Source organism: Cydia amplana, chromosome 5 (genome assembly GCF_948474715.1).
Source record: "Cydia amplana chromosome 5, ilCydAmpl1.1, whole genome shotgun sequence".
NCBI lineage: Eukaryota > Metazoa > Arthropoda > Insecta > Lepidoptera > Tortricidae > Cydia > Cydia amplana.
Genome location: NC_086073.1, coordinates 8,919,384 through 8,933,334, shown reverse-complemented (window position 1 = coordinate 8,933,334; position 13,951 = coordinate 8,919,384). Strand labels below are relative to the sequence as shown.

At 37.0% G+C, this 13,951-nt stretch overlaps 4 protein-coding genes across 4 annotated transcripts in view; 1 reads left to right on the top strand and 3 right to left on the bottom strand.

Moving 5' to 3' along the window:
• LOC134647983 (cysteine desulfurase, mitochondrial) overlaps positions 1–4,366 on the bottom strand; it is a 79,937-nt gene extending 75,571 nt beyond the window's left edge. Inside the window, exons 1-7 of the mRNA XM_063502404.1 lie at positions 4,168–4,366; positions 4,019–4,098; positions 3,659–3,913; positions 3,349–3,514; positions 2,592–2,876; positions 1,925–2,098; positions 1,370–1,502 (exon numbers count right to left, since the gene is read on the bottom strand). Of these exons, the coding sequence (XP_063358474.1) occupies positions 1,370–1,502; positions 1,925–2,098; positions 2,592–2,876; positions 3,349–3,514; positions 3,659–3,913; positions 4,019–4,098; positions 4,168–4,288 (1,214 nt within the window). The 5' untranslated portion in view covers positions 4,289–4,366. The remainder of the gene's footprint in view (positions 1–1,369; positions 1,503–1,924; positions 2,099–2,591; positions 2,877–3,348; positions 3,515–3,658; positions 3,914–4,018; positions 4,099–4,167) is intronic.
• The window catches only part of LOC134647978 (probable 26S proteasome non-ATPase regulatory subunit 3), a 174,495-nt gene that overhangs the window by 134,442 nt on the left and 26,102 nt on the right, over positions 1–13,951 (top strand). The window lies entirely within an intron of this gene.
• Positions 6,772–9,248, bottom strand: LOC134647999 (negative elongation factor E). The gene is made up of 4 exons (XM_063502429.1): positions 8,938–9,248; positions 8,065–8,218; positions 7,473–7,652; positions 6,772–6,994 (listed from the first exon to the last, which is right to left on the bottom strand). The coding sequence occupies exons 1-4, from the start codon at positions 9,203–9,205 to the stop codon at positions 6,790–6,792; spliced, it is 807 nt and encodes a 268-aa protein (XP_063358499.1). The 5' UTR covers positions 9,206–9,248; the 3' UTR covers positions 6,772–6,789.
• LOC134648463 (ras-related protein Rab-30) lies at positions 11,684–13,004 on the bottom strand. The gene is made up of 3 exons (XM_063502982.1): positions 12,705–13,004; positions 12,176–12,420; positions 11,684–11,926 (listed from the first exon to the last, which is right to left on the bottom strand). Exons 1-3 carry the CDS (start codon positions 12,882–12,884, stop codon positions 11,728–11,730), a joined length of 624 nt encoding a protein of 207 aa, XP_063359052.1. The 5' UTR covers positions 12,885–13,004; the 3' UTR covers positions 11,684–11,727.

Here is a 13,951-nt window from a genome sequence, read left to right as displayed (position 1 = left end):
AGGTGGTTAATAAGGTATTTTGTAATTATCTTTGAAAATAAATAAGGTAAAATAATCCTTGTCCCTAAATATTTTTTAAGTCTGTTTAAATATTTCTTTGAATTTATTTTGAATGATTCTCCAAAGGATAGATTTTTTCAACTAAATTTGATACGGACTTCATTGCGACTTAGAAATGTATTAAATGAAAATCTGTTTATTCGTGTTACTTATCACAATTTCAGCTTTCGTTTCGATAGTTTTAACTACATAAAGTAACTAAATGAAACTTGAAGTCGTTTAGACACAATTAGGCAAATGCGGAATTTGTGCATAGACTAAGAGTTAGTAAGAATACGGAAATTGATCAATAAAGTCCAAGTTAGAGAGGTCATAGATTGACGTTATCTCAGATACAGAGGTGAATTCCTATACAATTCTAAAAAAACAATTAGGAAAATGTAATCTTATAAATATAGTCTCAGTAAAAGAGGTAAAATACACTCTCTGTCTCACTTATAGAGGTAAATGTGACTATAAAATCACAACAGCTAATCCCAGTTATAGAGGTTCGTTTTATCTCACTAACAGAGGTAATTCAGTGCTAAAGTGTCGGGACCGCACCATGAGTCCCAGCTATAGAGGTTTCTCACTTATCCAGGTCCCACTTAACCAGGTTTCACTGTACTTTTAGGCTTATTTAGCCAGGTACAGTCGCCATCAGATATATCGGAGCGGCCGAAGTGCTCAAACATATCTGCTCTAGCGCCTTGAGTGCCTTGACAATAGAGGCGTGTTCAGATATTTGTGAGCAGTTAAGCTGAGCACCTTGGCCGCTCCGATATATCTAATGGCGACTGGACAATAGGGATGATGACACATGTTGAATTTTATAACAAAATCTAGTAAAATAGATAGCAAACGAGCAATTTATCACAATAATGTGGATATTAAAATAAAATATTAAAAAATTACAAAAATACAGGACCTGAAAGTTTCAAAATTTAAGTTTTTTTTAATTTCCAAAAACGATAAAAGTAAGGGTAAGGGTAAAAGGGGGTAAGTAAGGGGATTCGATTCCTTACATTTCATCCAAAAAAATATTGTATAGCAACTATATACATAAACGCAATATTTCACCGACAAAAACGCAATTTTCTTGTTTTGTCCATACTACAAGATGGGCGATGACGTCACGGCCTCTGGCCGTTTTGTATAGGGCGTTTCGCGAGTGAAGTGCGACTGTCGGCCTTTGACTACAATTTCTGACTTTTGTGTTACTTTAATGCAATGGGTCCCATATAGACATTTGATCCTAAAAACAAACCCGATCGATTGATACCATAAAAAAAAATTAGTCATGTAGCCTATTGTATGCAGTAGTAATTACCTGATTGAACTGTGTGCTAAATCTTCGTCTGTTCCAATAGCTCTCAACACATAAGAAGGTTCTAAAGAAGCTGATGTGCACGCCGAGCCACTTGACAGTGCCACGTCTTTTAGAGCCATCAACAAAGATTCGCCTGTAAATAAACGAAAATTATATCGTTTGTTAGATTAACTAGGTAACTTTTCTAGACATAATAGAATGTCTAGATTGAGTTTTTATAGCTAAGACTTTTTTTTTATACCACGTGAAGTATGCTTGTTCGCCACCAAACAAGCATACTTCCCGTCTGATGGGAAGCAGTCACTGTAGCCTATGGACGCCTGCAACTTCAGAGGTGTTGCATAGGCGTTACCGACCCTTTAAAAACATGTACACTCTTTTTTTTTTAAGAACCCCATACTGCAGTCCCTTCAACAAGTAAGTTCTCCGACCACACTACGCAAGATTGGGTCTATAATTCATTTCCTCTCGCCCTAAAGAGGAGGAAAGTGGGTTATTTATATATTGATGATGATGATGATGACCTAGGTATTATAAAGAAGTGTGAGAACATACCTTCAACATAAGCAAATGACAAATTGATACATCCATGATAAGATTGTTCTGGGTCCCCATTTCTGATGACATGTGAGAGTTTTGAGTAAATCTTGTCCAGGAATCTTTGTGAGAGTGTTTCCATCCAGGCGTGGTCATATGCCATCTCACGCTCGGCCAGTTCACAAGCGGCGCCTAAAATTAAACAAATTATATTATATGCATCCGGTATGAAAAATGGAAACTTAACTCTATTTATCCTATTGGAATTTGACAAAAAGGTCAAATGGCTTACCAATAAGTAAAACCTTTGCATTAGAACCGATACATACGTACATACGTTTATTAATAGGATTGAAGGACAGTTCCAAGGGTTCCATACATCAAGTCCGACTCACGCTTGACTGCACATTTCTAATAGGTTTTCCTGTCATCCTGTCTAATAGGTTTTCCGGTAAATGAACTATTTTGTATTATTTATTTTATTTTAACCGAGTAGTTTCGGAGATAAAGCAGGGGGAATGGACAGACAGACAGACGCACGAGTCCTATAAGGGTTCCGTTTTTTCCTTTTGAAGTACAGAGCCCTAATAACAACATCCAAATCGACTTTTAGTGAGTGATAGTGACAGCTATCTTATACAATGAGAGGTATTTAAATAAAACTGCTAGGCTTGTGCATATTTACCTAATCCAACAACAAGAGGTGTAGGTACTGTGCCACTCCTCATTCCTCTTTCTTGCCCCCCTCCACTCTGTATAGGCTCTACTCGTACTCGCGGCCTACGCCGAATGTACAGCGCCCCTACACCTTTGGGTCCGTATATTTTGTGGCCGGAAATTGACATTAAATCAATGTTCATCTTGTTAACATCCAGAGGGACCTTGCCCACAGCCTGTGCTGCGTCTGTGTGGAAGAATATCTTTTTGCTTTTGCAGAGCGCTCCAATGTCAGCTATAGGCTGTTTTACACCTGAAAACAAATGCAACAATTAGTTACTAGTTCTAAATTTACTTTTAAATGAATTTGGTACAGTGAGCAACAATAGTTGCTAAGCGGGTGAGGTGTTCAAAATGATTTTAAGAGAGAATAAGAGTGTGTCAAGGTAATTATGAACACCTCGCCCACTTAGCAACTTCTGCTGCTGACTGTACATAGTTTGCTCCAACATTGCCAATGATATAAGAGTAGGTTGCAATTGTATACTAATGTATATATTATAGATACTAATGTTTGCCAATTTCTCTTAGATCATATGCATAAGGGACATGATTTGGTAATATCCTCAAGCCGCCCCAGACATCAAAAGTTACCAAGACAAATGCAAATTTGAATTGTCAAAATAAAGATTCAACTTAGAATAGAATAGAAGACCTTTTTGTAGGCTCTGGGTGGCTAGATGTTATGTAGTATTGATACAGCAGAAAAATATATAAATAGCTACCTATTTCATTGTTGACAGTCATTATTGAAACAAGACTAGTTTCAGGTGTGAGTGCAGCTTCCAATTCTTTTAGGTCAATAATGCCATTGGCTCCCACCGGCAGATATGTAATCTTGAAGCCCTCTCCTTCTAGTGCTCTGCATGAGTCCAGTACACATTTATGTTCCTAAAAATCAAGATTAGATCACACTATAAACATGTATAGTAGGGTTATTATAACTACAGCTTGCTAAGTATGAATAATAAATTGATACATTTAGAAGTCTTGTTTAAAAGCCAATACTTAATCACTCTAAAATAGTTTACTCACAATTTGAGTAGTAACAATATGCTTTTTCCTGGGCGCATAAAACCTAGCAACTCCTTTTACAGATATATTATTAGACTCTGTTGCTCCTGAGGTAAATATAATTTCCTTGGGATCAGCTCTGATTAGATTTGCTATTTGTTCTCTAGCTTTTTCCACGGCTGCTTCACTCTCCCAACCGTACGCGTGAGTCCTAGAATGTGGATTGCCATGCTGTCCTACAAAGTAAGGCATCATCACGTCAAGTACTCGAGGGTCCTGAAATAACATGCATAATAAGTATTTACCCACATTACATAGTTAAAAATGTTGTGAAAAACATAGTTAATATTTAAAACAAACTTGTTGGTTATTAGCACTTACGACAGGTGTTGTTGCTTGAGCGTCGAAGTAAAGGGGCCGGCCAACCTCTTCATGTTTCAGGGAAAATTTATCGTTAATATCTGAAAACAAATTTCGTTTAGTCCACGGTGTATTGCATCACAGAAAAATAAGGGGAAAATGTTCTGTACCTGTACTGAGAAACTTTAGGGCTCCGTGGTGTGTACACAGTAAAATCCCAGTGTCTTGCGGTGCAGATATTTTTGTAGTTTTTGAGAGTAATGTTATAACGCTTTTTGATAAGCGAAACATTTTTCTATTTTTTTTATGTATTTTTTAGTACGCCGCAAGTCGCAACAAATCTTCAAATGCGCTCTACGAAATGTCAATGTCATATTGACATTATTGACAAAAATGACAATTGACAAAGTCCTCAAAGGTCGGCTTAAGTGGAGTCCAGACGAGACAATTTTTCGCCAATCTGATGAAATTGTCCGATCGAATCAGGCCGTGCGGACGCAAACGCCAATTTGATTCCCCGATTAAATCAGCAGGTGCGGACACAAACATGCCAATTTTCGAAGTTATAGTAGAGTCCAGACGAGCTGGGCAAATCGACCGATTTGATCAGGAAAATAATTGGCGCCAATCACATCTAGCGTCCACACGTACACAATTTAATCACCAATTTGCATTCCATAGATACTAACTTCGAAAATTGGCATATTCCCGTCCGTATCTGCTGATTTGATCGGGGAATCAAATTGGCGTTTGCGTCCGCACGGCCTGATTCCATCGGACAATTTCATCAGATTGCCATAAAATTGTCTCGTCTGGAATCCACTTATATTATCTATGGAATGCAAATGTGTAATTAAATTGTGTACGTGTGGACGCTAGATGAGATTGGCGCCAATTATTTTCCTGATCTAATCGGTCGATTTGCCCAGCTCGTCTAGCTAGACACGACTTCACACGTAGCATGTGATGTTGTCACATTTATGGTTGCTTCTTCTGCATTCTAGCCGTAAAAGAGAAAGAGATATCTGTTTCTCGCTCTCACTTATGGGTGCGACGCACCAAGGTCGCGGTGCAGTGCGATAGTGTGTTATCACTTTTACGTTAAAATGTCTCTTTCTCGCTCTCACTTATAGCTACGTCCTTAACGGACTTACGGCGGACCACGTTACACGATCGAACAGACCTCGTACCGAACCAAAGAATATAAAATGTTTATATACTTGGTCAACCAGATCTTGACAGTAGAAAAAGGCGGCAAATTTGAAAAATGTAGGCGCGACGGGATATCGTCCCATAGAAAATTTGAATTTCGCGCCTTTTTTTACTGACAAGATTTGGTTGACCAGCTATAATTATCTTGGTCAATCAGATTTTGACAGTAGAAAAAGGCGGCAAATTTGAAAAATGTAGGCGCGAAGTATCGTCCCATAGAAAATTTGAATTTCGCGACTTTCTTTACTGACAAGATTTGGTTCACCAGCTAAAAATCCCAGAATTAATTAAAAAGAGCAGATATAGTGTGTCAAAGGTCTGTTTGATTTCAAACATAGATAGAGAGAATCATACTATCTTTGTCTAACACTAGTACTAGCACCCAAAAGAAAAGGATGCGTATAGTTTTTTTTGTTCCTATTTACTGATAAGATTTGGTTGACTCAGTATAGTTCTCAAGCTTGTATTTCATTTTTAGAATTTGATACGAATCATAGTACATTAGGTACCGCGTAATGGTAAAAATTCTTAATATTTTATTAATCTTAGTTACTTTCATAATACTTACAGGCTCGATACTTTTTACCGATTTCACTTGTTTCAATTTGCCTTGAAATGATGAGAATGGGAATCATACAATATATCATAAATGATTTACGCCTTGTGTCCAAAGGGCATAGATTTCTGTTTATGTAGGTATTGGGTAGACGGGATGGGTAATATCACAGAACATATTAAAGAGGTTAGAATGGCTATCGCGCGCAGTTAGTACCGGAACCGGTGTCGCCACTCGTTCCTTTCCACATTTACTAACACTCGCGCAACGGTAGTAAAAACTTGTGTGCGTGGTGAATGGATATGCCTCCTTTACACAGATTTTGATGTTTGGCTTCTTAAGAGCCAACAGGAGTGGTCATTTCTCCATACAAACGTACTCGACTGTTTCCTCCGTGGGTTTTGAAGCTAGAGCAATGATTTTTTCAACACAGATTAATATTGTCAATATCTGTGTCGGACCGTTTTGCTTATTTTGATATTTTTGTTTTTTAAGGCGCTAGAGCCCTTCAAAAATGGCCAAAATGGCCTAATTGACTATGCCGCAATGAGAGGCGCGCAATTCAAAACTTATATCAATTAGCCAAAAAAGCAAAACGGTTCGACACAGATGATGTCATAATCATTTAGATTTCCAAATTTGGTTACGATTGGTTAAGTTTTGGAGGAGGAAACAGTCGAGTACGAAACCTCGATTTTTGAGATTTTTACGCAGGATTTTTCGCCTTGTCCTTATCGCACTAGTTTTAGGAGCCGCTTCCGTTAGCGAGACGGGTATATTTACCTAAAATATTTAAATCTCAGCTCCTGTTGGCTCTTAATCTGAAGGTTATTGTGGCGCAAAAGGCATGTTTACTTCGTTTTTCGGTCAGCGCGGGCGAGTAGCATGCGAGCGTTTGCTCAAAATCGGCGGCGACACGTACCCTGCTCGCATCGCCATTCTAACTTGTTCTGTGGGTAATATGATGAGATAATTTATGAAGTAGGTTGAGCAACGTAAAATAATAAAATTCTGAAATAGTTTATTAATCAAAGATATCTTCATAGACGAGGAGATTTCGTTTAGCATCTTTAGGCGGCGGGGGATTCCGCGGCGACGCTGCCGGGGCCCACGAGCCAGAGGTCTGCGGGGGCCGCCGCGTGGTGGTCACTCGCCAGCCCTCCTCGTTCCCGTCGAGAGCCGTGAGGGCGAGCGCGGCTACATCCGCTGTGTCAAATGTCAAAAACACCCTGGAAAGAACATTTGTTTAATTTTAATTTTAATGTTGAATTTACTCTAGAATATAAAGCCCCGTCTCCATATCGCGCGGCAAGCTATCGAACATTGGCTCGATAGTTTGCCGCGCGATATGGAGACGGGGCTTAAGAATATAGCGAAAACGCTATCTAACCTTTACGTCATAATGTCGCTATATTTGAGATCTAGAAGAGTATCAACATTTATGGACCGAGCGAGCGCAAAACGCGAGCGAAGCATGTCTTTTCATATTGGTCAAATGCTTTTGTATGTATGCATTTGTCAACCAACCCTCGTGAAATTTTGGCAGTAGGTTCATAAATTATATGGATTTATTATATTGATTAAGTATTTGTTTATTTTAATTCAATGCAATGACAGACTTCAAAGGCCTACTCTTCAGTTCAGAGTTCAGAGTCACTAATTATTAAAACTATTAAAAGTCTAAAAGAACAAAAGTCAGAAACATACTTGTCTTCATCAGCTTCTTGAGTATAAGTGAATGGCTCATGGCTGACAAGGCGGCGACGAATAACTTCTTCTGTTATCCGAGTGCCTGCCACTTGCAGTGTGCAACTCCTTGCAGCGGGTGCAGTGGTTGCACTTCCTGCGGTTTCACTTCCAGGTGGATTGCGTGGGCCTTTTTCTTCCCTTGAATTAAAAAAAATATAAGGTTTAAATATCAGAATACCAAATTCTGTATCAAATTGTTTTGATTGAATCTAAGTGTGTACAATATAAGGTATCCCATCAATGGATGGGCAAACTTTCATGTCATGTGAGATAAACTGCTTATGGTTATATTAACCAATAGCATTGTTGGATATTAAAATAATTATTAAAAAAAAATGATTTTGATCATGGTGTGCCTAATCCTAATACCTTTTAAAGCTTCTTTTAATAAACTTTATGGAAATTCGAAATGAATATAAAGCAAAACGAATATTTAATAATTACATTGGTTGATCCTTCTAACCAAATAAATTGATAGTTGATTTTGTTTTTTTAAGCACTCCTTAAACATTTAATGCAATAGTTTTGAAACAATAAGTCAATAACATACTTGTCTCTTGCTGTGACAAATGAATCATATAAATATTTGACTTTGGGAGTAGGCTTCTCTTCCGGAGGTGGGGGTTCTTGAGATGCGCTGAAAGGCTGATATGAAGCTACTCCACCAGCAGCCCCAGTAGATCCACTCAGCTTGCGTTCTCTTCCTATAAATTGAAACATGATTATAACATACTTAAATAAATATTATGAGACAATTTTACACAGTCAACTTAATCCCACTGTAAGCTCAAACAGCCTCTCAAAAAATGCTTAGGAACAACTGCAACTCCATCCTTATAAATTTCTGTACTCATAAATCCAGATTGTGATCATGCCACGATCATGCTCATAGAATCCATACCCAGGACTACCAGCATGATAGGTAGGGTCATTTAGTAGGCAGGCAGCTAAATGCCTAAATGGCCATAAACAATATTTTGAAGTGACAACTTCTTTAGCGGCGCTGTGCACTTTTTCTGATGGGGAAAAAATGTTAAACTCGCAAGAGATTAAGACGTAAGACGCTTCGTAAGACGGACACGTAACCTGATTGAAAAACTATTACAATGTCATTGAGTTTTCACTTCTGCTGGCAATCCCGGAGTGCAACCCGTTGTTTTTTTTACTGATAATACACTAAACTTACACACTAGGCTCCTAAGAGACCAAAGCCAAGTGGTCCGTAAGCTGGCTGTGGTTTGGTAAGATAAGTGTCTTACCAAAACTAAATTTCAAAAGTTTAGTGTTTAAAGTGTAATTTTTTTTTACACAAACTTGATGTTTACAGAATGTTATGCTAAGTACATTGCTATATCGAAAAAATTTAGTACACAAGGTATGTTGGACGACGGTATACAATGATTACATATTGAATATTTCTAACCTGCTCGTGGTCTCTTGAAGCTAGCATTCTGTGGTTGAGGTGGCGGGCTCTTGATAGCCTGTATAGCTCCGCTTTTTATCAACTTTCGTGCTATTTCTCGAGCGTCGCGAGCTTCAGTCGGCCGTTTTGGAAGAACTGGCTTCTCTGGCTCCTGTTTGGGTGCCTTGAGAGCTTGAAGTGCTTTTTTCTTTTTCTTTAATTTCTGGTATTTCGCTTGTAGCATAAGTTCTTCCTCGGTAAGGTTAGAAGGGAAATGTAAATACACCATGTTGTGTTTCACTCGAGAAACTAATACAATATACAAAAAATATTGGTTTATATTTTCACTTATTAAATTCAAGGAGAATGATAAATATCCAAATAACTTCAAATAAGCATCTAAATTCACTTCGCACAGTTCGCACTTCGCAGTGACACTGACAGCTTTGACTGACAGAGCATTAAAGCCAGTCCAGACGGGATGATCAAATCATTGTTTTTCTATGATCGACCGATTTGATCAGAACTTGTCGTCTATAGCAAGTCAAACAAGTTTGTCAGTAAAAAAGGCGCGAAATTCAAATGTTATATGGGACGATTCAATTCAATTCAATCTTTGGGTATATAATATGGCTCCATCGATACTGTCGATGATTTCGCCAACGTCGAAGTGGATCCCACGTGGGATCGAATTAATATTATTTGTAATAAATAAACTTCTGCCAGTGTACGGTATATAAAACTATAAAATTATGGCCTCTAGGGCTCTAGCCAGCCACGGTTAGAGGTAGAAATACCAAATGCTCGTAGAGCACGACGTTGTTCGGTTGTATTATGAGCTCTTATGGGACGATAACCTTCGCGCCTAGATATTTCAAATTTGCCGCCTTTTTCTACTGACAAACTACTTCTGAATGCTGACTGACTTTTTCTGCTTGACCTTTTTTGAGTGCTCAACATTTTTTTTAAATGCAATACATTGCGGCATTTGACCGATCGACTAAATTCGTTGTTCCTAAATACAAAAGTATCTATAGCTGGTCAACCAAATCTTGTCAGTAAAAATCCCTTCGCGCCTACATTTTTCAAATTTGCCGCCTTTTTCTACTGTCAAGATCTGGTTGACAAAGTATAGTACTACTACTAATTCCACACTTGCTATCGGGCCCGAGCAATTCATATTCCGTTTCGTTGATAAATAAAGATTTTTCGTCGATTCAGTTTTTAGGGTTCCGTACCCAAAAGGGTAAAAACTGGACCCTATTACCAAGACTCCTCAGTCCGTCTGTATCTCGTGAACGGTGATAGCTAGACTGTAATTCTATTATTATTTGAAATAAACAGATTTAATAATAATAATAAAAAAAAAATAGTTGAAATTTTCACAGATGTATTTATGTTGCCGCTATAACAAATACTTACTAAATAAGTAGTACGGAACCCTTGGTGGGCGAGTCCGACTCACACTTGTCCGGTTTTTTTAATAGCGGATCTATGGGGGTTCGCGAGGTCTACAGTATGCAGTTCACAGAGCTGCTAGTAATTATAAAAAGTTGGGCTTTAAAGTTAGCATTTTTTATTTATTCGAATGTTAGCCAATTTAACACTATCGTGTTGATAATAATGAAACAATGCTGCACTGCTGCATAAAAAAATTACAATTAATATGTTACCCCTTATATCAGACTTAATTAGACATTACATCACACAAACATTACAAACATTGAGGGCAAAGGATGTTTACAAACAGGACATAACGATTACACAAAAAAAATTAGGTAGGTATGTAGCACCATAACATAATAAAAATATCCTCTAGAACTTTGAAAAGCTATGCCGTCACACTTTATTAATAAAAAATATAATAATTTATGAAAGTTTATGATAAGAGTGGTCACTGGTATGCATGGTAGGGAGTTATACACAAGGCATGTTCTGCATATTAAATGCCTGTCACCATCTTCATATAAATAGATGAGTAAACTCTCTAAAGAACAGTATGATTTAAATCCCAGCCATTATAATGTAATAACAGTTAACTAGTAGACAACCTACGACAATATTCTTTTGTATGTGCATGTACTTACTCGTGTTTCATCATCATAATCTTACAACAAGTATACAAATAGGTATGACGTAAGTAAGGGGTAAGGGTCAGAATGCATTCACGGTGGAACATAAAATCGGCGTAGTTACCTAGTTGGCCTATGGGGTAGTTGGCCAATTGCATTAACTGACATTAAAATTGTTCTGTTTTATTCAACAAACCTAACTAAACACTTCATGAACATGAAATTAAAGCTTCTTTTATATACTGACATAAAAAATACATCACAAAAAAACCTACATGACATCAAAAATAATAGGTAATAAGTACCCAATAAAAATATTTTTTGTGGTACTATAAGTATCAGTGTAAGTTATACAAGGAAATACCAAAGTTTATAGACAATATCAAACCTATATCTGACATACGAACATTTAGGGCCAATAACTAGTTATATAATTATTCATTAGTAAGTGGCAAAGCTAGCTTATTTTACTAAAGGTACTAATACCAGTATTTAAAAATGCATAGCCATGCCCAATTTCAGTAGGCAACCCTATAAGTAATCATACGTATATTTAAAAAAAACAATAATCATAATAAACTTAAATATAATACAGGATTATAAACATACATATTACAATTGCTCAATTCACAAAGCTGAAATAATAGTTGAATTTGATTTCTGTAGATTTGAAAACTGGAAATAATACTTAAGGATATGGCATTAAGGGCTAAGTAAATGCTTAAGCTTAAAAGTGTGTTCAGCAACTGCAGCCGGGATCTTCAGGCGGCTCGGGGTTTGATATCTTAAAGCTATCATGATCTAAGGTCTGCAACTCAATCCTCGATCTGTTCGATTCCACCAGTTGTAAAGCGATGTCAGAAAACATTTCTTCAATGCCTTTTCCATTCTTACATGATGTTTTGTATGTGGTGTTTATGAGATTGTGACATTGTTCACTGAAAAAAGGAAACATTTTTTGTAACAGTCAAATATTAACATTGAACAAAAAACTTATTTAAGCTTGATTTTTATATCCTAGGTACTAAAATTAAAGGTTGATCACTGATACATTTGTATAACTTTTGTGTAAAATTTAAATTGGTTGAACAAATTGTGTTAATCATTAGTTATTTTTTGTAAAAATAAGAAATTTTGAAGACATTGAAATCATGCGCCATAATTATTATATTTGCTAATCAACATACCAGAATGTTTCTATGTCAGCATCAGTAACCTGTGGAGATGTTCCTTCAAGATCTGACTTGTTTCCACACAAAAATATTTTGGCATTTTCAGCATATGTCACAATATCCAGCAAGTGCTGGCTCAGTACATGGAATGATGAAGAATTGTCCAAGGAAAACACTAAGATAGCTGCTTCCGCAAATTTATAGTAGCTGGAGGTAACAGATGCAATTCTCTCCATGCCTCCAGTATCCCATAACTGTAACTGTTATAGAATTGGTTACATGTAGGTGTAGCAAAATATATGTTCTCTCTCCCCCCGGACCACTTACGGGTGTAGATGTGTCCGGAGACTGTATTTCTCATTTAAAATATCATTTTAAACTCATTTTGTTAAATTAAATCCAGTCAAAAAATAGGAGTGCATAAGTGACAAGTGTTCGAAACTATAGTTTTAAATTTTAATTAGATATTTATAGAATTAGTAGTAGGTATGTATTAATAAAAGATTTTAATTATACTTTATGTAGTTGTATAATTAAGACTGACCTTGATTTCTTTGTCTCCAACCTGATATATTTTTTCAAAATGATCGAGTCCCAAAGTAGCTCTCCTGTCTGCATTGGGAACAAAGGTGTCATTGATAAATCTACGGAATATAGAACTTTTACCAACACCGTATTCGCCACATAATATTACTTTTAGAACTGGGGTTTTAACTACAGCCATCGTATCTTGCGTAGGCAAGGTTACACAAAAACTGAATTGTATAATTAATTAAGACGATTAGACCGGATCATCTTCAATGATACATGAAATCTGTCGACGCTGCGTATATTTTATTGGCCATCTATTATCTTCTCGACATTGAAATACAACGAACCGATCAGATAAAAAATGGTTTACAATGTTGCATTTGTAACAACATTTTAAATGTATAATAATTTATAATAAATAAATAAATAAACAATCATTTCATTCAAGAATGAAATAAATAGTAGTTGAATGTCAAAATGATGAAAAAAATGTCAATGCATTTTTTTTTTCAAACATAGATGATAGGATCCTATAGATGAGCTATAAGCATGCGTCCGTGAGGGACAGAACATTCGCAATGCGACAAGGACAAACAATAATAACGCTTTCTCTGCTACTCCTACTACTGAAATATATCCCTTTCTCGCTCTCACTTATGGGTGCAGCGCACCAAGGTCGCGGTGCGGTGCGGTAGTCTGATATGGCTTTAAAAAAGTATGTGATTTGTCACAAGGTCTATAGAGCCCTTAGAGTTAGACCAAGAAAAGTCTGCAGCGATTTTGATAGCCTACGCAGTGAAAGTGTTATTCACACGTCATAAATTCATAGAAGTTTGACGTTTAAAATGACACTTGCACTGCGTGGGCTATCAAAATCGCTGCAGACTTTTCTCGGTCTGACTCTAACAAGCACCGATTGTATTTAAAAAAGTGGTAACTTTGTCTATGCTGAGGGTCTACCGCGAACCACGTTCGAGGTGTCGCCTCCCTGGCACACTTACGTACGAATTTATAAGTGCGACAGAGATGCAACGTCTAATGTGGTTTGCGGTAGGCCCTCTGAAGCGTTTTGTTTCTGCCATGTTTCTACAAAAATGTTCTTGTTTCATGTTTGACATTTGATTCATGATTGATTGGATTGGTTTGGTTTGGTTACAAATTACGATACAATGGCAGAAAAGTGTTGTTAATGCTATTATTTGGTGACGCGGTGCAGTATTTCTTTGGATCATTTTATTGATAAATTCAACACAGGTATAC

Excerpts from the sequence above, each read along its gene's own strand:
- LOC134647999 (XM_063502429.1), bottom strand. The coding sequence starts at position 9,205 with ATGGTGTATTTACATTTCCCTTCTAACCTTACCGAGGAAGAACTTATG. Across the intron at positions 8,219-8,937 it reads CTTCAAGAGACCACGAGCAG|GAAGAGAACGCAAGCTGAGT; the intron begins GTTAGAAATATT and ends TTCAATTTATAG. Across the intron at positions 7,653-8,064 it reads TTTGTCACAGCAAGAGACAA|GGAAGAAAAAGGCCCACGCA; the intron begins GTATGTTATTGA and ends TTTTAATTCAAG.
- LOC134648463 (XM_063502982.1), bottom strand. The coding sequence starts at position 12,884 with ATGGCTGTAGTTAAAACCCCAGTTCTAAAAGTAATATTATGTGGCGAA. Across the intron at positions 12,421-12,704 it reads TTGGAGACAAAGAAATCAAG|TTACAGTTATGGGATACTGG; the intron begins GTCAGTCTTAAT and ends ATTCTATAACAG. Across the intron at positions 11,927-12,175 it reads GCTGACATAGAAACATTCTG|TGAACAATGTCACAATCTCA; the intron begins GTATGTTGATTA and ends TCCTTTTTTCAG.